The sequence below is a fragment of the Vigna umbellata genome, chromosome 1, assembly GCF_029865625.1.
Source record: "Vigna umbellata cultivar VRB3 chromosome 1, Vumbellata_1.0, whole genome shotgun sequence".
Taxonomy (NCBI): domain Eukaryota; kingdom Viridiplantae; phylum Streptophyta; class Magnoliopsida; order Fabales; family Fabaceae; genus Vigna; species Vigna umbellata.
In genome coordinates, this window is record NC_142165.1 from 94,675,299 (window position 1) to 94,700,643 (window position 25,345).

At 27.4% G+C, this 25,345-nt stretch overlaps 1 protein-coding gene across 2 annotated transcripts; it reads right to left on the reverse strand.

The window, feature by feature from the left end:
- Nucleotides 1-12,732: 12,732 nt before the first annotated feature.
- On the reverse strand, nucleotides 12,733-15,728 carry LOC148206874 (protein YABBY 4-like). 2 transcript variants are annotated; one of them, XM_088104872.1, is made up of 7 exons: nucleotides 15,399-15,728; nucleotides 15,057-15,212; nucleotides 14,728-14,854; nucleotides 13,812-13,860; nucleotides 13,589-13,664; nucleotides 13,142-13,216; nucleotides 12,733-13,036 (listed from the first exon to the last, which is right to left on the reverse strand). In XM_088104872.1, exons 1-7 carry the CDS (start codon nucleotides 15,492-15,494, stop codon nucleotides 12,968-12,970), a joined length of 648 nt encoding a protein of 215 aa, XP_087960998.1. In that variant the 5' UTR covers nucleotides 15,495-15,728; the 3' UTR covers nucleotides 12,733-12,967. The 2 variants fall into 2 exon arrangements, with proteins under 2 accessions (XP_087960998.1, XP_087960997.1); XM_088104871.1 differs by lacking the exon at nucleotides 15,399-15,728 and having other exon boundaries at nucleotides 15,057-15,392.
- Between the last annotated feature and the right edge of the window lie 9,617 nt (nucleotides 15,729-25,345).

Genomic DNA, 25,345 nt, shown 5'->3' on the forward strand with positions numbered 1-25,345 from the left:
AGTATCTATTGCAATAAAATAAAAATAACGAATAAATCAATCGCATAATCTAATATTGGATTTCTTGGAAAGCATACTCTTTGGAGTAATAGATCATAAAGAAAATCTAAAAAATTAAAAGGATACAAACTAATTTATTACATTTAAATCATAATTGCTTACATAACATAAAAAGTAACTTGATAAGGTGGGAGTAAGGTGATGGAAGAGTTGAAAAAACAATAGACAAGTTCTAATATAAATAAGATTTTAATATATTTACACTTTCAAAACGATATTCACGTTAATCTAAGAGAAGAATTATTGATTCTATTTAATAAATATGAAAATTCAATTGAATAAAAAAAATAAGACAACAAATAATGAATTTATATATAAAGATTAAATTATTAATTAAGTCTTAATATGATTAATTATTTTGATATTAAATTTAAAATTGTAAAATATTATTCCCTAATCTGTTTTTTTTTCTTTTTTTAAAAGAGAGGTCTCTATTCCACAAATTTATCTTCTTATTTTTTTACATATCGTTTTATCATAATGACCATAAAAATATAATATCAATATAGAAAGATATTGTTTTTTCCTAATTTTTTACCTTTTTTTCATCTTTAAATAATAAAGTATAGATTTGTTTTAATTCTTGAAACTGTCTTTAAATATTCGTTGACTGAGAAATCTAATCTTGTAAATGAAATTCTTTGAGAAATATCATAGTTTTTAATATCTTTTCCTATTTTTTAAATATAAATATATAAAATAATTCAAAAGTATAAATTAGTAAAATTTACAAAGTTTTTGTAAAATTTTTGACAAATATATTTTAAATTTACATTTTAATCATTCACTACAAGAAAATAAATGTTTAACTTTAACAGAAGTTTAAGCTTACCTTGGATTTTCATTTCTAAAACTATAAACATTAATTTATTAGTGTCGAGCTTTTAAAAATTGAATACTATCGACTTAACATTAATTTATATAATAAACTTTTAAATTAATTTTTAATTAAAATAATTTAACGTAGAATCAAGTCGACATTAATATATTTTGTTTTAAAAATTATTTAATGTAGCCTCAGTTAAACCAATGTTAAATAAAATTTATTTTTAATTTAATTTTCATTAATTTAGTTGAGATTAATGACAATATATTTTTAATTTTTTTTTCACATAATGCCTCCAACTTTTAACAAATATAAAATACAAAAAAATTTTATAGGCATAAAGAAAATAAATGTGAATGAAAGAGATGTGTATAATATAAGAAATCATTATAAGTGAAAGAGATTAATATGAATCAATAAAATATGGTGGACGAAGAAAATAAATATAAGAATTTATATATAAAATGAGAGAAAAATTGTCAGTAGAGATATTTATAAGCCTTAAATTTAAATACATTTTATATTATTGTTAAAAAATACATAAATTATTAATATATAAGTTAACGTCAACTTAATTAGCAGTAATTTAAATAAATATTAAAAATTAAAAATAAACAATATTAATGTTAACTATATCAATGATCTTATTTATTTTAATTAGTCTAACATTAATACAAATATTTATTTATTAAAAATAATTAATATCAACATAAATTTAGCCACACTAATTATATCAGAGACTAAATTTACAAAATAATTGTAAAAAATAGTTTAAAATTTTAACAATAATGTTTCAATTTTAGCACCTTATAAATGATGAAATAAGATGTTATAAGATTGATAAAGCAAAACATATTATCTCAAACATATTATATGATATTAATAAAATTATATATAAAAAATAAACATAATAATAATAATATATATCTAAAACAACTAAATAAAATTACTAAATTGATAAAGAAAAATATCTTGTAGCATCAATGGCATCATGCTTCAATACTTGCTTCCATGCTCACATCTAATAGTGGCAAAAGAAGAAAAAACAACAAACGAACCCTAAAATGTATTCACTTTGGTGATAGATTTGGGAGATAAGAAATAGATGAATTTGAGAGGATTTGAGAATAATTTGAGTATTTTTCATTTAAGGGATTAGGAGGCAATTTAAAATAATTTTGGAGATGAAATTTGTAAAAGTTTGAGTATAATTTGATGGAGGTGACAAATACAAAAGTTGTTTTAATTGATAGAAAATAAAGATAATATTTATTAATAATCTAAATATTTGTTAAAATTTTACAAGAGTAAAAAAATAAAAATTAATTATGAAAATAAAATACATTTGTATTTAAATAAAGTGAAATGATTATGGATAAAATTTTAATTTCTTAAAAGTATAATATTTGTAAAAGTTAATATAAGAGGAAATAAAAAAAATTAATTATTGTCAGGCCTCATTAAAACGCACCCAAAACCCTCCTGTCAGAGTCATTAAAAACGCACTCAAAACCCTCTGAACGGACGTCAGGTGTCAAACAGCGAGGATTTGGAAATCAGATAGTGAAATGCAGGTGTCAGCAGACGAGCGGACGTTCGTCTTTGACGTAGGAAGCAAAACTGAATTTTTCTGAAACACCGTTCCACTCTCTGCATGCACCCTCCTTCCCAAAAACTCTGAACTTCTCATCTTCTCCTCCTTCTCACTAGAAAACTCTCCCTTCTCTCTAAGAAACCTTGCCTTTTCTCTTCTCCGATCATTATTCAGGCACCGTAGAAGCGTTTCCGGCGTCCTGAGCTTCAGTTTGAACCGATCGGTTTCGAGTCTGAACTGGTAAGTTTTTCTCCTTCTTTAGTCGTTCGTTCCCTGACACATGCAATCCAACTTCTGGTTACATGAGTCCATAGTTTTATTCTGAAGCAGTTGGTCTGTTGTTTGGTTTAGTTTAAAAGATTGTTGAGCGTGAGGGTAGAGGAAGTTTAGTGAGGCGAATTCCATTTCTGCCTCTTGGAACGTTCGTTCACGCTCAGAGGTAAGGGAAGCTTATTTAATTTAATTTGTATGCTGTTGAATGTATGAACGTACGTTAGTTGACTGAATGAATTGGATGCATGATGATTGATATGTTTGTAGTACACGAACGATCGTTTATTTAATAAGTGAAAATGAGATATGACTGAGTTATGTTATGATGTATAAAATATATGATATCTCTATGTTTGAAGGGTATGAAATATGAATGTATAAAGGGTGAAACTATATGTAATAAATGAGTTGAAATATAAATGATCCTGATATGATTTCCCATACGAAAGTGTATGTTCGTTACTGAACGGTCCTTGACCGTTCGATTTTATAGTGAATTTGGTTAGTAATGGATTCTTTCATTTGGGAAGAATCCTAGTTGAGGACGAGCGTCTACACTTCGAATTACTGTGCTTGAGCGTTCGGCCAAGCATAGTTCTGTCTTGATATTCTGCTATAAAATATTTTAGTTATTCCTAAATACTACTTCAATAGTACCTTGGCATAATTATCAAGTTTCTTTTATATAAGTTAGTGGCACTTGGTCTTATACCAAGTGTTCCTCATAAGCAAGTGTTGGTCTTACACCATACATTCGTTCTATCTCCTTAAGCTAAATTTTCTTATATGAGCGTTCGCTCAAGCCCTCTAGGGTTCGCTCACTATAGTGTTCCGTCTTTGACTGTCACTTGGATTCTTGATACTAAACTCAATTAAACTAAGTATTCACAAACATTCGGTCTCGTCATATGAGATATATTAGGTATTATCTTCGTGCCTTGAAATATTCTTATTCATATGTTTCACTCTGGAGTCCTCGTTCTTGGTCTGGTCTTTTAATGTTCAGATGGAGTTCTCAAGAGTCGGTTCATCTAATGGGCTCAGCGTTGAAATCGACGTTCGTTCATTCGTTTCTTGGAATATATTATTGTGCGCTATCTTCCTTAAAACCGATGTCAACCTTTGGTCTTAATCCATTCTCAAATTTGAAGATCTCTCTGTCTCGCTCTATGTGTTTGGCCTAGTTTTGAGTTCGGGTTGAACGTTCGTTATTTGGAATCCTCATGAATCTTTGTACGAGGTGATTAAATGAGATGTTTATTAATAAAAGATGAAGAAAATGTAATATGGAAATGTTGTTGATTATGGACGAGCGTTCCGGGGAGGAACGACTCATGTATGAATATTGGAATTTGTAAAGTATGACTGTGGTAATGTTAAGCTGTCGATTCATCCTGATGTTCCGTAAGTACTCGTCCTCATGTAGAGGGGGTAGGTCATGTGTGGGAACAGCAGGAGGTCCTAGTCCTTAGGGGTACTTTGGACAGATAGGACTAACCTCGGGTGGCAGCTGATGAGAGTATTCCAGTTACTACACCACCCGAGTGCACGAACGTCGTAGCTACACAGATTTCATATAGTCCGGACGGTCAGTCTAGTATATTAGGCTTGTGTGAACAAACTCTGATTTATTTTGTTTGAATGATGTTGTGAAATGTACGATATGCATGAATTAAATTACATAAGCTTACCCTGTGTTTCCTGTCGTGTCTTGTTTTGTACGTTCGTCTTGTCGTTGCAATGATCATCCGTGTGGATGTGAGCAGAAGGGGACGCGCTGTTGGAAGATACGTTGGAAGAAGAAAATTTGGTAGAAGTTGAAGTGAAGACCGAACCTTAGGACGTTCGGTTAGTAGAGCAGTTTTTGAAATGAGGCGGTCTGTCGCCACTTTCTCATCTTTGTATGAATGACCGTTCGGTATTTGACTTTTGTAAACCATTCGGTCAGATTCGTACTTATGTATCATGTAAATATAGTAACTCTTTCTGTAAGGCCGTTCGGCCGAGATCGTACGTTCTTGTAAATTTTAAGACTGATCTGAATTATGATTAATTGTAATTATTCTATCATATAGTTTATTGCTGTATTTTTGGAAATTTACAATTATGAAAATAAAATAATTTTTTATTTAAATAACACTAAAGGAGGATTTAATATGTTTCTCTATATTCAGACACAACTTCGTGTTTTTCGTCTTCAACCTCACGTCACGATATTCGTATTCAAACTTTGATTACGATTACCCTTAAAACTTAGATTGATAACTATCAAATGGGACGAGGACAAACATATCAATTAATTAGAAATCATTCTAAATCTTGATACGATGATTCAAAAGAATTTATTTAAAAATAATAAAATGCTATACAAAAAAGTTATTTATATTAATATATTTAAATATTAAAGTAATTAAAATTTACTGTTAAAAATAGTAAAAATTATGTATGAGATTAATGTCTCTTGTTTTCAATATACAAATAGGGTCCTCTATTTATAATAGGAGTGTTTCATCCTACACCTCCAACATCTCATCCTGTACCTCGAAAAATTTCACTTTTAACCTTCTGACATCTCAATATGCACCTCCAACCTTTTCAAAAGATTTATTTTTTTACTTTAATAAAAATATTTTTATTTCCTTTCTATCTTACTAAAGACACCTCAATAAATATATTTTTATTTTCTTCTCTTCCTTGCAAAAATCACTTTGTACCACCTTATTAATAATTTAATTGAATTTAAAATTTAAATATTATTTAGTATAATTTTATATTTTAATAATTATTAAAATATGATTTATATTATAATAATAGTTATATTAAAAAGATAAAAAATAACAATAAAAATAAAAAATAAAAAAGTGAAATAATAACAATAATATAAAATTTGATTTGATATGTTAAAATATATTAAAATATTAAAATAAATTAAACAATTATTAAATTTTAAATAGAAACAAAAATTTTAAATATGCTAACGTTTGGTTTTTATTTAAAATTTAATTAAAAATAATAATTTTATTTATTAAATTTTATAATTTAATAATTATTAAAATATGATTTAAATTTTTATAATAATTTTATTCAAAAATAAAAATAAAAATAACTAAAATAAAAATAATAATAATAAAAATGAAAATAGTGTTTAAAATGACATTAAAAATATTAAATATATTATATTATATTAAAATATTAAATTAAATTAAATAATTATTAAAATTTAAATAAAAAATAAATAAAATTGTTAATCGGATAAGGAAATCCGATAATATATTATACGGATATGAACATCCAATTAAAAATCTTCTTAAAATTTTGTTTCTTATTTAATTTTAATAATTGTTTAATTTAATTTAATATTTTCATATCATTTAATATATTCAAATATATTAAATGTGATCTTAAATATTATTTTTATTTTTATTATTATTATTTGAATTATTTTTATTTTTATTTTTTAATAAAAATATTATAAAAATATTATAAAAATATAAATCATATTTTAATAATTATTCAAATATAAAAGTATAATAAATAATATTATAATTTTCATTTAAATGAAATATTTATTAAATTTTAAATAAATAAACAAAACCGTTAGCATATTTAATTTTTTTTCTATTTAAAATTTAGTAATTGTTTAATTTATTTTAATATTTTAATATATATTTACATATCCAATCAAATTTATTATTATTATTATTATTTCATTTTTTATTTTTTATTTTTATTATTATTTTTATTTTAATTATTTTATTTTTATTTTTTAATATAACTATTATTATAATATAAATCATATTTTGATAATTATTAAAATATAAAATTATATTAAATAATATTTAAATTTTAAATTAAATTAAATTATTATTAAGGTGGTGTAGAGTGGCTTTCGTAAGAAAGAGAAGAAAATAAAAAGATATTTATTAAGGTGCCTTAAATAAGAAAGAGAAGAAAATAAAAGTATTTTTATTAAAGTTAAAAAATAAATCTTTTGAAAAGGTTGGAGGTGCAGATTGAGATGTCAAAAGGTTAAAAATGGAATTTTTTGAGGTGTAGGATGATATGTTGGAGGTGTAAGATGAAACACTCTTATAATAGAAAAAATATGGACTAAGCCCAAAATACAAATAAGAAATAATAACAAAGATAAATATAAAATAAAGAAAATATATTTAACACTCTCCCTCAAGCTAGTACATACATATGTACCAAGCTTGTTACTAATATAATTCACGAAGTCTTAGTGAAAATATCAACTTTTGCACTCGAATGACACCAAATTGCTAATGATTTGCAAGACGACATAGAAGACGAAATACCAACCCGAAAGACTTCTCTGAGCAACAAATTTGAGAGATTGCTCCATATAAATCTCTTATTGCAAATCACTGTTAAGATGTCACCGGTGGATAAAGAGGTAATTGTTTGAGAGTCACCACAACTATAAATAAACTAACAAAAAACATATTTTCCATGAAAAAAAAAACATATATAAATGGGTCAAACACAATGGTGACAAAAGAGAGGTCAAAAGAGACAACATCGGAAGAAGTCATGGATGAATAAGAGAGAGAAATCTTAAAAAAAAATTCACCAATCAAGACACATGAAAAAGAAAAAAGAGCAACATCGATGCTCTAAATAGCTGCCTGGAGGAGATGAGACGTGTGACAACACACATTGACCTAAAAGAAGAATAAAAGCGACCTCGACGCTCTAAATCGTTGTGAGACGTGCCAACATGTATGACGAAAAAAAGGAGTAGATCTATAACTTTAAAAGGTGCTAAAAGCGCGTAGGAGCTCCGATGAAGGTATTGTTGATAGCATGATGGTCGTCTGGCCGAGACAATCAAAACCATGTGATCGTCGGTCGAAACTAGAACTCCATTAGTGACAACCATAGACGATAACACCGCTGCCAGCAATGACAAGTGTAGTAATAAAGAAAACAAGAATTTTTCTATTTTTAAATCATTATTATTTTCTAAAATTAACTATTATTTTATTATATAAAAATCTCGGTCTCTTGGCATACACGTGTCTAACATAACATATAAATGTAAATAAGATTCATTCATTCACAAAAATATTAATAATGGTTAAAGGAAGGGATAACTTTCCTTACATGTTGATCAAAGGTGAGGATTTTTTATCTTCCTAAGGAGATTTAATGTTATTTCAAATTTTTGGTGGGCTTCATAAGGTTTTATAGGTTTCAATTTTGGTTGGAAAATATAAGGGAAAAAGGGTTATAATAATTGACAATTAATTGATGTAAAATAAATATAAACAATTATCAATAGATTGAGTATTAATTAATCCATAGGAGTAAAATGTGAAAAAAGTTTGTCTGTCCCATTCCATCATCATGTAATTGGAGGGAAAAAAAGAAGTAATAAAACATTATATGAAGTTATATTTGCATGGGTGGTCTTCATGAGTAAATAATTCATTTAGTGTGAAAAGAAACTGTAGATAGAGCGATTAAACCCGATATTCTGGATAACAAAATAGCCACTGCCTAATTTTTCGCTTTTTAAAAATAAATAGGTTTTGAATTTATTATCCGTAATATTAACATTTTTTTTTCTGTGAATCAGAAATTTATATTATGACTTTCAAAACTAGTTCCTCTTTTTCTTTTCTTCTCCATTGTTAAGAAAGGAAAATAAAAAAAAAAAATGGATTATAATATATTTTTTTAATACTTATGATTCTTGTCTTCAAACTAAATCCTTATACATTAAACTTTTCATTTTATTCTAATAATCTTAATTTTCAATTATTCCTTATCTATTTCTTAAAAAAATATATTTTTCTTTACTTCTTCAAAATGTTTTCTAGCAATAAAAACTAGACAATAAAAGGAAGAAGAAAAATAGAAATTAGCTGAAGTAGGTGACTTGCTTGATTTGATTGTCAGCTGTAGACTGACATTGATCTTTTAAACTTGAAAAAACAATTCTGAGGAACTGAGAAAAGTGATAGGTGTGAGTGCTTGACTAAACCTAGGCTATAATATAACAATAAAGACTTTTAGAGATTTTGGATAATTTTTAAATAAATATTATTTAAGAAAATTATAAATATAAATAAACTGTTTTAAATATGATTTATAATAAGTCTCATTTTAAAATATGACTACCAATAAAAAGCACATTAAAATATGATATTAAATTTTAATTATTTTTCAAAAAAATAAAAATAAAACGCGTGTTTCAAAGATAACTCTAGCTTAAACTTGAAAATATTATATTTTTTTTCACCTTTTCTTTGATAGAAAGGAAAAATAAAAAATAAAAAACATAAGCAAAAGGGATGATAAAAATGAGCGAATATACATCATTTGATTTTGATTGAAATGAAATAAATATATAATAAAAAAATTTATTGGAGAAAATTATTTATTATTGTTTATTTTATTATTAATATCAATATTATTTATCATTAATAATTTTTTATTTTTAGTATTTATTCATTAATATTATAACAAAAAACCAATGTATTATAAACAAGTTATTATAAGGCAATAAAAACCATGTTTTAATTCTCTACTTGAAAAGATGTATATGTCTTTCTATCTATAATTTTAAATATATATATATATATATATATATATATATATACACATTTTAATTATTATTATCTTTTCAATTACTTATTATTATTATTATTATTATAATAGTAAAGAGTAAAACAATCATAAATTATTATAACTGATTATAAATCAGGTACCTGCTCTTCCTCTGTCATTCTCTATTTTTTCACCTTTTCTCATACATTTATATATTCCAATAGTCGTTCCTTTTTTATTTTTTCACATATTCATTTACTTTCAGTAAAATATTTCGGATCTTACTCAAAATTTGACTGTAGATCTAGAGTGGTGGTTGAATATTTTTAATGATTAGAATTCAATCACTTGAAAGAAATTCATTTACAAAAGCCTTTTCGACATTCAGAATAGTAAAAGAGTTTTTATTTTTATAAAATTAGTAGTAAGTATTAATAACTTTAAATCAGTATTCTTTATAATTATTAGTTATATTTATAGAATCGAAGGTTGTGTATCTATGTTATCAAATTATCCATATTGATTATAATATATGAATATTGTCTTAATAAATTTAAATTTGAATTGTTATAAAATAAAGAAGGATAATGAATTTTTTAGTGTTGTGCTTCTTAATATGTTTATTAGATTGAGTAAGAATAATTTTTAATTTTATATTGTTATAATTTTTATTTTATTAAAATAACCTATTATTTATTATTTTTATTCAAATAAAATTATTTACTATTACCAGCTATTATAGTTCAGTTTATTTTACTACTGTCATCAAAAAATTAGTTCCAAATTACTTAAAAAACTGAAATTGTGAGAAGTTTTACTTTTTTCAATTATTTATTGGATAAATTTTAAATAAATAATATACTATATTAATTAATATTAATTAAATATCTAATATGCGTTTATTAATAATGAATTCATGAATTTGTATGTCTATGGTGTACTTATTGCTCACTCGTTCTCTAATTTCAATATATGAGTTCTTTTTATCGTCTTAATGAATAATATTTATATTTTTAATATTCATTTCAAAATTAAAGCTCAATATATTCCAATACCAAAAAACTAATTGCTAATATTTATTAAAAAATAATATATATTTACAATATTAACTTACAAATTTAATTTATATAACACAATATTTTTTTATTAAATATTGTTTCACCATTAAACAGCTTAGTATTATTTATCTAAAATCACAAATTTTCATTACAGCATATTAAAAAAAATATACCATACAAAAATAATTGTAACACACATTTTATTATCAATCACATTACAGCATAATTTAATATATTATTATCTATATTAAATAAATAATTTAACTAATTTATTTAACTCATTACAATATCTTTTATTTTATAAAGGTTTTCATTGTAACGTCCTATACAACTACAATCATACTAATAGTAATCATAATAAAATTATTATATATATATATATATATATATATATATATATATATATATGTAATATAATTAATAATAAAGGGAATTTCTCTTTATTATCATTTTATAACCTTATTTTAATTTAGAAAATATCTTATAATTATCACAAAAATTATGCACAATAGACAACGATGAACTTCTTGAAAATAAGAAATAACTTCATATAATTATGATCAACAATATAATAATCATAAACAATTTTTAGTTTCTTTCAAAATGAAACTGAAATACGTTTTCACTTAAGTCTAAAATATTTTATAAGAATTTTCAAAATAAAATAAATAAAATGTAAATTTAATTTTTAATTTTAAAAAATATAAGCTTTTATAACTTTTTTTAATGATTTTTCTTGTAATAGTACTTGTCAACACCTTTTTACAGCTATCATTCTCGTTAGTACAATGTCTTAAATTATTATTATATTTAATATTATTATGACTTTACTATCTTTAGAATGATTTTAGAATAAGAAATTTATAAACTAATATATTTTACAAATAAAAATTAAAAATATTTTCAAAGAGTAAAAAATATATGAAATTAAAAGTCATTTTGAAAATTTATATTTAAAAACCATTCTGAATGGAACCTTGGCCAGCTGGGCATGAGGCTACATTGGCCACTGACTCACAGGAACATATTATGAGCAGATTGGACCAAAATATGCTCTGATCAATCAACATCAAACAATTTTAATTATCTAGCCGTGAACCTGTAAAAGTCCAAAAAAACAATTATCTTACAAGGTATGTGCTATGCTGGAATGATTTAAATAATATTATTTTTCTAATATAAATGGTAATTAATCGAATGAAATTTCATTGGGACCAATAAATGTTCCAGGAGATGGTCTTTTTGTAAACATAATGCATTATGCATTCTTGAAATATCTTTTTAGTACTTCGCGTACTCTTTTAATAGATAATTTCGCTTTTGCTGATTAAAATAAATCCGATGATATTACAAAAATTGTTCTTCATTATCTTTTTCACGCATGTTGTTTGTTTTAAAAATTTGGTTGTGAATTTAATCTTACGAACACAACAAACCTACTATCAAATTTTAGAAGACTAATTTTGTTGTTTTATTAAACATATGTCTTATGTTGGATTTAACTACGTTAGAATTAATTTTTTAAACGATGCTAAACTTTTTTGCTTATCTCAGTAATAGCAAAGCAGTGGTCCTTTGGAAAAGAAATATTACAGGAAATACCCCAAAACAGGTTGTGTCATAGACCTTTTGGTCGTTAAAATCCTGAGATGAAGACTATTTCAATAGAAAGAATTTTCGAGAGGGAAACATACAATGACAACAAAAACATAACCCAAATGTACGTTACGTTTGACCGCGTGCAACTTGTGTCTTCAATTAACTTTTCTTCCACGTGCTGCTTCTGTGTCTCCGTAATAATCTACTTACAGGTTAATCTAATCGTTATTTTCAAGTTAACGATCCAAGTGACACACTTCATCCGAAATGTTCTATATACGATCAACATAAAAAGACAAACGGCATAGCTTATATCTTCCATCCAAATTTTAACTAGATTTAGAACATATCTAAGAATCTAAAGATAACACGACGTACTATACTCGTACATACATACATACACTCAATTAACTCAGTTTCATCTCTTTCTCTCTCTATAAAATCTTTTCCTTTATTTTTAGGAATAATAGTAGGATTACAGAGTTACACTCATTTGACCTGCTTGCTTTTGTAATAGGAAAGTGAAAAATAGTATGTCAAATAAGTATAAAAATGTATCAAAGTATTTTTTTTTTCCTTTTTTGAGTGACTTTAGAATTTATGAATTAACAAGTTGACTTACAGGAAAAAAAATACGAAAGTGTACCCGTGAGAAAAGAAACAAGGGAGTATAGTTTGTCGGTAGAAAGCTTGGCTAATTAATTATTGATTAGAGATAAGCAATCAAATGCAGTAGTACTGGGAAATTGAAGAACATGAAAGTTAATAATTAAGGTCTAATGATAAGAGAACTACATGCATGGATAATCCCAAGAGCTAGTCAAAGTGTAATAGTAGTTCTTAGTTATATCAACATAATCACTCTTGAGCCAGAAATAGATGCATATTTAAGTTAAGGAATCAGAGTTCCTGAGTTGAAAGGTTGGTGAACTCGGAAAACTTTTGTTCTTGCATTTCTTGAAAAGAAAACAGACTGCTGAATTAGTAGGGTGAGACACCAACATTAGCTGAAGCATAAAACCCATCTTTCATGAGAACCTCTTCTCCTTCCTGGACAAAAGAGAAAAACACACCCACACACTCAGAAATCAAAGTCAGGGTTATGTATTATTTTGTCTGCAACATTTTGCTAGAAGAGGGTGCATGATAATTTACCTGCTGGCACACATTTGTCTTCTTCACAGTCTGATCAGGCATGAGACCAAAGTGGATGTGTGGGAAGTGGGCCCACTGACACACAAAGCACGTCATACATCAGAAGAAGTTCAAAGTGAGCCAGAAAACCTTTTCATTAATTTATTTCATTGTAGAACTAGGAGGAGGAAATACTAGCCAGTACTTGAAAAAAGTATTTGAAAACATGTGTTCTGGTGTAAGGAAATGTATTCTTTTCTTGTGAAAAATGTTAACAAATCTATGAATAATTAATGGTATATATTAGATATTTAGATAAATAATAAAACTTTGCTTATAAAAAACTATGCAACATTTGGAAAGAAAACATATATGCGACTAACTGTTTAATTTATGGAAACCCTAGTACGTAACCCCATTGTTGTATTTGTTTATTTATTTATTCAAGAGGAGGAAAAAGGATGATACATTCTTGGCAGCTGCACTGAAGGCTTCCCTGTGAGTTATATCGGGATTGACAGACTTGATGCGTTGGATCTCGTCCCTGCAGAAATATACATGGACCATTCAAATTTGCTTCAACTTTAAAAGCCTTTCATAAGAACAAAGTACAATTTTAATCAATAAATATGAAGTTGTTAAAAATTTAAATAAAATAATAAAATATGAATGCTTTAAAATGAATACTCACTTGATAAAGCGGTTGTACGCGGAGGGGACTCTCTGTCTCTTCTCAGGAGCTGGACAATGGCACACAGTCATATATCAAAATCATTTCCTTTGACTTTGCAGATGCAACATTTATTTTATCTAGCTATTTAAATTCCCTATTTTCCGTGGCAAGGGGCATCACTGCCTCTGTCTGTATACACATCCATGCTTCCGATTCTGATGATACTCAGTGTTAAGGGTTTTAAGCAACTATAATTCCGGGGGAGAACAAGCTGCCCCTACATGTTTTTCTCTTTCTACCAACTATTTTCCTTCCTGCCACATATGAACGCCAAAGTAACCTATGTTTTTCTTCATCTCTGTCGGTGCTTATAACAAAAAACTAATCGAAGGCAAACTAAAATATTATTGATAAAAGTGAAAGTGAAACAACACCGCCTCACAGACTGTGCCCTAGAATCAGAAATACTAGTAGGTAATACTTGCAGTTCTTTTACATTAATTACTCTTCCCAGATATTAAAAGTCTCTTCTAGGCTTAATTAGGGTCATGATGTCTATATAGACCTTGTCATTATTTAGTTATTAGGATCTTTGATAAGTTTTTAGGGAATGTGCGGTTGGAAACAAGGAAGGGTTTTAGGTACTGTCGCGATGAAACCTTTAAAAGACCTTTTTTTTTCTACCAAAGGAACTGGTCCTGTCAATATTGACCATAAAAGCAACGACATGATTTATTTTCCTTTGAAAAACAACAGTGTATTTTACTACGCGAATGCTGCTTTCATCTAAAAGATAACTTCATTATTGGGGTGAATACAAGATCATGGGTGAACACGAAAGGGAACCTTAATTTTGAACGAGAGAAATCCGAGTTATTTTTCAGTCATATAAATGTAAAAAAATAAATAAATAGAAGAGTATATTTTATCTCACGTCTGTTTATGATCGGTGGCCGTGGAAGCTCATCAGCTGCAGTCCTGGCAGGCAGAGAGAACTCATTTGAAGCACTTAAATTTGCTTGGTTCATAAGAAAATTTGGAGATGGGTTTGGTATCTCCTCCTGCAGAAATGGAACATGTCATCCACCAAGCAATAAATAAATTATACTGAGAATGAACCCAACACCTCTTTAACTCCTAGTTCATATAAATAAGAGAGGGTAACAGTGTACTAGCACCGATAGAGTAATTTATTAAAAAGACGAGGAGTAAATTGAGAATAAAAGAGAAGTATGGTGATGTATAGAAACACATAATTAGTACCAGAAGGTTATGGGATGGGGAGAAGAAAGAGTGACCCAAATGAAATTGAGTAGGAGATGGCACAAGCAGGCCGCGCATGTTCACTGGCAGGAGGTTAGTGCAATGGCCGCATCGGACAGTAACTGTCTTGAACAAGCTTGTGCAGGGAACACTTACCTGAAACATGGAAGGGGAGAAACATGAATGGAAAAAGTGATAGATAATTTGGTGAGAGAGAAAGAAAAAAATTAAAGAGGAGTAGCGTGTTGGGGATGAGGTAGGCATTAGGTGAAGAAAAACCCTAGTGTCGGAAAAGTGGGGGAAAGAGGTTTGGGGGTAAGAAAATGTAAAATGTGTTCATACAGCGAGGACGGTGTCACAAATATTGCAGTGAACATAACAAAGCTGTTCGGAAGGAGGGAGGTGGTCCAGTGATATTGTGGTGGAAGAGGATGACATTTTGGGTAGCCCCCTTTTTTCGTTCTCTTATATTCGGTTGATGATTGGTCTCTTGATTGATTGATTGATAGATGGACAGCTTAACCACCACACCTTGGATATGCTTTTTTTGATTATGAGTTGTGAAAGAAAGGTGCAGAGAGACAGAGAAAGAGTGAGAGGGAAAGAGGCTGATCTATTTGGTCTGGTCTGGTTGATAGATATATACTACGAGAGGGAAAGACACAGAATTCACCCCTTCTCTTTCTCTGTTTATTGCTCTTGTTTATAGAGCACACAAGAGCTTCCCATGGATGCTATCCATGCATGCATGCATGTATCATGTATGCATTCATGAGGTATTCACACATTCATCATCATCATCATGATGATCTGTGTACAGGGAAGAGGGCTTAGTTTGTTTGTACATGAACATGGTGAAGTTATTATATAATTAACATGGGAACATATGTGGTTGGCATTTCGATGTGTATGTGTGTGAGAGAGAGAGAGAGAGAGAGAGAGAGAGAGAGAAGCGGCAGATGTGGGGGAGAGGAGCCAGAAAGGGACGTGTGCATGGAGTGATATAGCTTTCACACACTCACCTGTTGTTTTCAATAGTTAAAGAGGGTCTTGTCTTGTGGTGCGTTCTCAAAAAAACACTTTCATTTTAAAATCAATTTTCCTAAATTTCCGAACAAAGGAGAATGAAACCCCACTACTCCACCACCCAGTGAACCCTAACACTTATTTCTCACTTTCTCTTCCTCTTCCGCTTCCTTAGGGCTCCTCACTCAAAGCGTGATTCAAGCTACAGCCAGTGAAACTAGAGAAACTCCATAATAATAATAATAATAATAATAATAACATCATTATTGTTATTACTATTATTTATGAAAAAGAGATAAACAAGTTTACTTTTGGTGATTTGACAACTCCCTCTCGCTGGCCTTACACAGACTGATACGCATTTAAGTCAGTAAAAAAAACATCTCAGCGAGCAGACTTTCCTCTTGCTACTTACCACCTTTGTCCTTTCCTATATTTCTATTTCTTTTGACTTATGTTAGCTAATTGAGTTAGAATCTTGTCATGTAAGTGATTTCAATTTCACATCAAAGCCCCCAAACCAACTCTGCCTTGCATCTTTATAAAAAATAAAACAAAACAATAAAGTAAAATGTGAGTGAAATAGATAGTGTAATGGAATGAAATATATAGGGAAAAAAATTGTGTAAATTGTATATGTATGCATAATTTTGGTGCTATATATATATAAGATCTAGCTATTTGAAAATTTGGTGAAATTGATGGTTGTTAACTCCTAACTTGATCCATTGATCTGAGAAAGATCCGATCAGAAGCGTCGCCATCCATGCTCATGTAAGCCCTGTGGGATTCCCTCATCCCAAAAAAGACAACCGTGTCATCATCCATTGTATATGGCAAGGGTCAAGTGCTTTCTATGTGCAAGATTATTAAATGTGTTCCTAACAGGGAAGTTGAGAACTTTATTCGCCCCTTACAATCAGATATCATTAAGATGATTCCATATATTCAAATCCACCAGAACAGTTAGTCTTTTTTATAAAAAATAAAATAAAAAACAATATTCTACCCAGTTTTGTTCATTACAGAATGTAATTTATTCCAAACTTTTATCTCTTTTATATTTCTTTCATGATTATCTTAAAAGTAGAAGATATCTTTGTAAACAACTTTTCAAACAGGAAGCAATATCAAACATATCGAGAGGGAAACAACAATTCTTTTTTCAAAAATCAAAGGAGGATATATGAAAGTTGTCTCGCTTTAATAGCAGAAGAAGTATTTTCTTAATATAAAACAACGTTAAAGCCATACATGCACACTGGTTTAACTTTTTGGTTACTTATTGAATCATAAAACTGCGTCTTTTCCTTATCTCCTCCGACTGGAAACTGCAGAAGAACCAAATGAAAACGGAAGACACGTCGATATCAACAGTGTGTGCAGCAAAAAATGAGTAAAATCTTGGAAGGAGGTATTGTTTGGAAGAAAAAAAGATGATAATTGAAATGGCAGTGGGCTTAATGTTGAAGAAGTGTGTTATTGGTATATAGCTCCACTTGTTTATTCCTTTTACTATTATTTGGAATCTGACTGTTAGTACTCGCGGTGATAACTGATAACTGGTGGCAATAGGTAGTCAAGTTGAAATTGTACTTGCATGTTTTGTCAACATTTGGGCTGTTCCCAACTTTCCATTGAGTTAGAAGTCATTCTTGTTGCCTCTTCATCATACGACATTACTAAAGCAGCCAAGGGATGGGAGAGCAAAACCTCGAAACATTTTTCTATAAAAATGCAATAACTATAGTAAAAACCCACCCTTTCTTTGGAAATTTTTCCCACATTACTAAATATATCTCAATTCTTACTTTTCACTTCAGTTTCTGTTTTTCAAATAACATTAATATCAATAATGGTTAACGTAACTTTATTTATTAAATTATATTTAAATTAAACTTTAATTGATAATATTAATTATTAATACGAATAATGGTTAAATCTTTGAAAACAAAAAAAAATTATTAACATTGAAATTATCTATTAACTATTTAATTACTGTTTCCTTATTTATTTCAAAAGTTTATTTAAAAAAGTTTTGAAAATAATTTTAATTTTATTTCAATTTCTACTTTTAAAAAAGAAGGAAAATCAAGTTAGAATTATAAACCAAATTTTCGTCACATGTAAATTGGACATAATAAAGGTCATAATTCAAAGATATGACTAGAGGTCATATCTTTGACTATTCAAAGACTGAATCCGAACCATACATGTTTCTTTTAAATAAAAAGGATCATATATATATATATTATATAATATATATATTTTATAAACAGTACTATCCGGGAAAAATCCCATCCTTTGAATAATTGAGGTACATTGTAATTTCAATTCATATAAATATTAAGGTATACTATATATGTTTAGGTAATCATTGTGTTTGTGAAAAAGAACCTAAAAAAAGTGAAATGAAGGACCAATATATATATATATATATATATATATATATATATATCATAAGTTGTGTTATACGGACAACAAAAAAAATTGAAACAATTGTTTTCTTTACATTCAGAAAATGTATGTTGCATTAATGGTTGAAAGAAATGTCAACAACCGAGCTTTTTTAATATTAAAGGAAATTTACGAGTGATATAGAAATAATAAAATAAGGAATGTGAAATTGTTGAGGTAGAAGGGTGGAATGAGAAGAGGAGAAGGAAGTGAGTTGAATAGGAAGTGGAAATGCAGAAGAAGAAAAGAGATTGAGGATTTAATTGAATGTTAGAGAGGGGGAGAGAAAGATGAAGGGAGGGTAGGAGGTAGGTGGCGAAAAGTTGGTATAAAGTTGGAATTATTTGTACCAAATGCAGAATTAAGTAGAGGGAGAAAAGTGTAGTGAGGAGGCTAGTGGAGTAGAGTAAGATTAGGGGCTTGTGAGCAATATTAAACCTGAATAGAAAGAGTACAGAGTTCAGAAGTTTAGAGGCAGTGGGCACATTTGGCAGTAAAAATGAGCAGAAAGCTACTTAATTAATCTCTTGCAAGGTCTAGTCTCTTCACCTTTCACTCCTAACTAAGCATGCATGACACATGACACATGACACATGACACCAACTGTACTTAAAACAAACCTTTATACTCTTTTGTTTATCCATCTTTTTTAAACTCAATGAAACGTCACCACCATCACCCTTTTATATTTTCATCTTCATTTTTCACTCTTCCAGATCAATCAATCAATATAAATCTCATCTTATTCCAGTTTTTTTTAGTTTCGGAAAGCACAACCCTACTGCTATCTCACCATCTAAATTATCTATGCTCTTAATTCATCTCTTCTAAACTGCTCTGAATGTACCGTACGCGCATGTACCGGAGAAAATCTTCTATGCTCCTCAACAAAATTTACCTCTTTCAACATCCTTCATTCAACCTCCACAAAAATTAAATCAAAAGTAATCAAGACAAGGGTATAAAGAGTCAATGAAGAAGATCAGAAAAAAAAATATAAATAAAAGAGATTAATGTAGCTGAAGGAAACAATTCATACAAATTTATATAAAAAATGGGAGAAAAAAATTGAATATTACAGATTTATCATATTTAAATACGTATTTTAGATTAAAATTAATCTATTATTTTTATTTGTTATCATAAAAACACACAAAATCAAAAACATGTAATACAGTGTTAAATAAGCTTCAGTATAATTTTTACTAACTTAAATAAATAGTGAAGTAAAAAACAATGTCAATTTTGTTAATAATAACTTAAATAAATATACATATTATAAATAAATAAAATTTGGATCCATTAAAATTATATTAATATTATTTTTTAGTTAATATCGACTTAATATGTGTTAGTCTCACATTAACATAAATTTTTCACTTATTAAAAATAAATTAGTTAGGTATGACTTAAAGTTTGCTAAGCTAATTTTATTAACATTTAATATTAAGGAGATTTATTAGAATCCACTAAGCCCATTTTAATATGACATTCACTTGACATTAATACAAACGTATTTAATAAAAAAAAAACTAAATTATCCGTAGCTAAATCATTTAAAAATTATTTCACATCTTTTATTTTATTTTAAAAAATAATAATATTTTGCAACACGTTAAAATTAATTAACTCCACCCTAATATTTGAAAGCTAATTTATTTTTCTGTGGATTCTTTTCCTTTATAAAAGATAAATAAAATTTGTCATTTAAATAAACACGCAATTTTTTTTATTAAAATAGAGAAAGTTGTTCTGTAATTTATATTTGGTTATTTTTATTATTTTCTCTTAAATTAAAGAGTTAAAAGCACATTTTCCAATTTATTATTATTGTTTTTTTTTTCACATATACATGTGTACCCTATACCAAGAAAGGCTTAAATACCAAATCCTAAGTTTAGATAAAAAGCATAAATAATGAAAGGTGTGGATACGAGAAGAAGTGGAACTAAAAGAGGTAAGAAAAGATTAAAATGAAAGCAAAAGGAAAACAGAAGTGAAAACAAATTAAGTTTATTTTGTTAAAAAGAAAACTAGGTACAAATAAATGCATAAATGATAGTGTTTAGTTCAAGGGATGTATAATCACACGTACCTAACTATCTTTAAATAATAAAAAAAAAGGTTAAATTACCTATTATTTAAAGTAATATACCATTATGATTCTGTCTAAAAGTTCATTTCACAAATTCATCAACATTAAATAGTTAGTTTAGTTATAACATTAATTCACTTTTCATTTATATATACGTATATATATATATATATATATATATATATATATGTATGTATGTATGTATCGATTAATTAAATTACTCCAAGAGAGACACAACTTTTTTCCAATATAATTGTTGCTCTTTGAAAAAGTAAAATTACATGTCCAAAATTTTGTATCTATTTCAGTTACCATTTATTAAATTAAGAAAAATAACTTATAATTATTGGTGAAATAAGAGAGACAAGATAATAATAATATAGAGGACATAGCATAGATTGAACAAATATAATTAAAAAAAAAAAAGATGTTTGAGAATGTGCATGGATGGATGTGATGGATGTGTTGATGAGTGTAAAGAAGGAGGAAGGAAGAAAAGGCAGTGTCTGAAAAAGCCTGGTAAGAGGTGTTTGTTGGTGTGTTTTGTGGGGATTTGAGGATCTTTCAAATCTCTTGTTCTCAATCTATTGTGTAGAAACCGATAAAGTAGAAAATTCAATGTGCATGCCATGCTATTCCTATTATTTTATTTTATTTTATTTCATTTCCCCTTTTATTTCTCGCAATTACTAGTGCCCTCTGCCTCCATCCTTCCCTCAGACACAAGTACATTACAGTTTAAACAGAGGACGCTGCTCACAGTACCTTCTTTTTTTTCTATAAAAGTAATAAATACTCGTTTTCGTTTCTCAATATTAAAAGCTATTTCTTTTTAAATATGCCTATTTTCTTTTCAATCATTTTCCAGAGTCCAAGTTTCTGAGTCTGTTTGACTTGTCAAATATTAATTCACTTAAAAAATTTAAACTGGGTACCAATCAAATTACTAAAAATACGACTTATCCGTTGGTAAAAAATTAACACTTTAACTCAAAAAAAAAAATGGCTCAACACAATTAAAAGAAAAATGGAGTTGGAAAAATATATACCACTGGGTTGATTTTATTATCTTTTTCGAATCTCGTTAAATTAATAATTTGATGGTAGATAATAATTGTTTTGTGATGAATGATGGAGGTTAGCAATCTAACCTTAATTTTAAAGGAAGTTATTTAAGTGTGAAAATTATCTTATAGTCTAAATTATTTCTTAATTGCTTGTTAAAATTGTTCAAAAAGTCTAAAGTCAACTCTTTTAAGTATTAATAGTGTAACCCATTCAAATAATCTATTTTCTTATCTTAACACCGTGTTTATAAATTTTGGAGTGAATTTTTGTTAACATCGACTTAAATACAATCTAATTGTGAGTAATTACATTTTATCTTCAAGTTAATCAAGATTAATGTTAATTGTTTTTATTCATGATCCACTTGTTCACTTTTTTTTACAGTCTTATCCTAATGATGGATCATTCACAAATCCAAATGAACATTGGCTATATGATATGTAATTGATGGAACCGTCACACATTACAAAAATTTTATTTTTTGGTTTTAAATTGTGTTTTGAGTTTAAGATGATTTTTAATTGTGTTTTCTTATTAGTGTTTAAGTTTTAAGATGAATATTTAGTATTTAACACTTTAACTCAAATAAAAAAGATGGCTCGACACAATTAAAACAAAAATGGAGTTGGGAAAATATGTCCAATTTGGTGATTTTGTTCTCCTTTTTGAGTCTTGTTAAATCAATAATGTAATTTAATAGGGATAATAATTATTTTGAGAAATGGGATTTAGGTCAACAATTTATAAACATTAAGTGAGTTATTTAAGATTTGAAAGTCAATTGAATATTGAATACATGTAGTTCAAGTATTAATGGTGTAATCAATTCAAATCACTTACTTTCTTATTTCATATTTATAAATTTTTGAGTTGATTTTTAATAAATATGAGCTTAAATACAATTTGATTGTGGGTAATTATATTTTATCTCTAACTTTGTTAGTATTAAAGTTAATTGTTCTTATTCATGACTGAGTGGTTTACTTTTTTTTGACTGTCCAATCCTGACGATGACTCACTCACAAATCTAAATGAAAGTTGATTGTCTGATATATGGCTGACGGAACGGTCGTACCATACAATAATTTTTATTTTATGATTTTAAATTGTGTTTTGAGTTTAAAATAGTTTTTAGATGTGTTTTTTATTTGGTGTTTAAGTTTTAAGATGAATATTTTGGATTAACTTAAAAATTATTTAGATTTTATTTCAATGTTAGATAAAATTATCATTTCGTATTTATACAGTATGTATATTAATATAATGTTTAGAGCTGTCATTTACATGTATTATTTTATAAATATTAAAATAATTTATGGTCATTATATCTATTAATATGATAATTTGTTTTTGTTATGGCTACTTCATTAATTTAAAATTTGGTTCCACCTTTTAATTTTACACAACAATTAAATAAAATTATTGGTTTTATTTATTTTTATGTAGTAAACGACATGTAATTTAAGCTTACTGTATATAGATTAAAAAAAATTACAAAGTTAAGATATGGATATATTTAATTGGAAGTACCTTATTTGATATAAATTATTACAATATAGTTTATTGTTAAAAGGGTAGCATTCATCTCGAAAAGAATAAATCTACTTATTTTAAATAGAGTGATATGAAAAAATTAACTACATTAAAATTTGTAAAACATATTGATTTTATAATTTAAAAATGGCCAACCATATCAATAAATTTAGAACTAACGAAGTACACACAACTTAGCATAGAGTTGAATAAAGGTAATTTTAGTAAAATTAATTTTAAATAACTAAGTATAGTAATATTTGAAATTATTTTAAATATGTAGTTTTATGAAACAGTAAAAGAAATTAACTTAAAAGTAGTAGAACCTAAGTAAGAAGAGACCCATTTTTTATGTGTTAGAGGATACCTAACAAATCGTCATAGTCAATATATGATTATATTATATCAAATATTGACATATTAATGTTAAGAGGTGGATTTTAAACTTAATTCAATTCTACAAAATGGACTTATAAGGTGAGATTTGCATTCATCTATATATTATAAATTAGGTTTATTTCTAGTCAATACACCCCCTCACACCGAGGTATAGATATCATCTCGAGCGTGAGACTAGACACTAATGGATGGTTCGATAACAATCCGATAACGGGTGAAACAAGATACCCAACAAATAACAAATATTGATAAGATAGACTCTAACCATAGTTCTGATACCATGTTAAGAAGTGAACTTTAAGCCTAACTCAATCTTACAAAATCGTCTTATAAGATGAAGTTTGAACCCACTTATATATTATAAATTAACCTTATCTTTAGTCGAAGTGGGACTTCCAACAATTAACGTTGATTATAATCTATTTAATTAGTTTATAATCATCTATTCAGTTATTTGTCAAAATATTATTTATTTAGTTTAAATATTATTATTATTTTATTACTAACGAAAAAGAGAGACACTATTTATTTTAAGGAAACCAAATATTAATAATAGTGGTTAAAAAAATAGTGAGTGATTATACTATAGTTATTTTTAATATATGATACATTTTTTAAAAATATAATTAAGAATAAATTAAAAATATTAAATGTGTATCTCCTTTAATTATTATCACATTTTTTTTTATTTTTGAAGTTTAAAATATAATTAAAGATAAAATAAAATATAGAACATATATATATATATATATTATTGTTATGATTACAACATAATTGTGAATTGCCTAGATAAAGAAAAAACAAGTTTTCATATAATCATTTTTCTATATATTTTGCCCACTTCATACAAACATGGAGTTGAAAGAAAAAGAAAAAGAAAATAAAATTCGAAGACACCAACATTAGCCGCAAATATTTGGGTGTAATACAAGAACTTTCAAACCTACTTATACTACACGTCCACAAATTGAGACTTAAGTGGATAGTAAGTAGCACAGGTATCTTCAAGTATGTGACTATTATTCTATTTCTTTCTCTTTGTTCTTCTTCTTGTACCTTTGTTCATTCCTCCTCCATCTCAGCTATTGTTCTTCTTTTTTCAGCTTCTTCTATATTATTCCTCTTTCTTTACATTTTAAACTTTCACTTTTTTGGCTTTTGATCTTCCATTTTGTTTGGTTCTTACTCTCTTATTTTTAAACTCACATTATCACACATCCACCTTTTTAATATAATTTCACATTATTTTTAATAGATGTGAGATTTTTTAGTAAACATGAAATTTGTATATTGAAATCCAAAATCATAATTATATAAAGGCCTTTCTTCTCTCACTCCCAAGTTTTCTTATTGTACTCCCACCTTTTTCAGGTTTCCCATATCATCCTTTTTACTGTTTAACTGAATCTTTGATTTTTACAAGGGTAAAAACCCTAATTCCTTGTTTTTTTCCCTCTCTTTTAGATGCACCTCTCACTTTCTCCTCCAGCTTTTGCGTCGCACACCACAACTTCATCTCTTCTTTGTTCTTTTTCTTCTTGCATTCATCTCTTGACTTCTGTCGTTTTCTTCGTTTTAAACAAAGTTTAATCTTTAAGTTCATTGATTGTACGAGGTAATATTTTGATTTTTGCGTTTTAAACATTATTATTTTTGGATGATTGGGGTGTAGTGGGTTATTCTTCAACTGGATTTGAAATGATGAAACGAA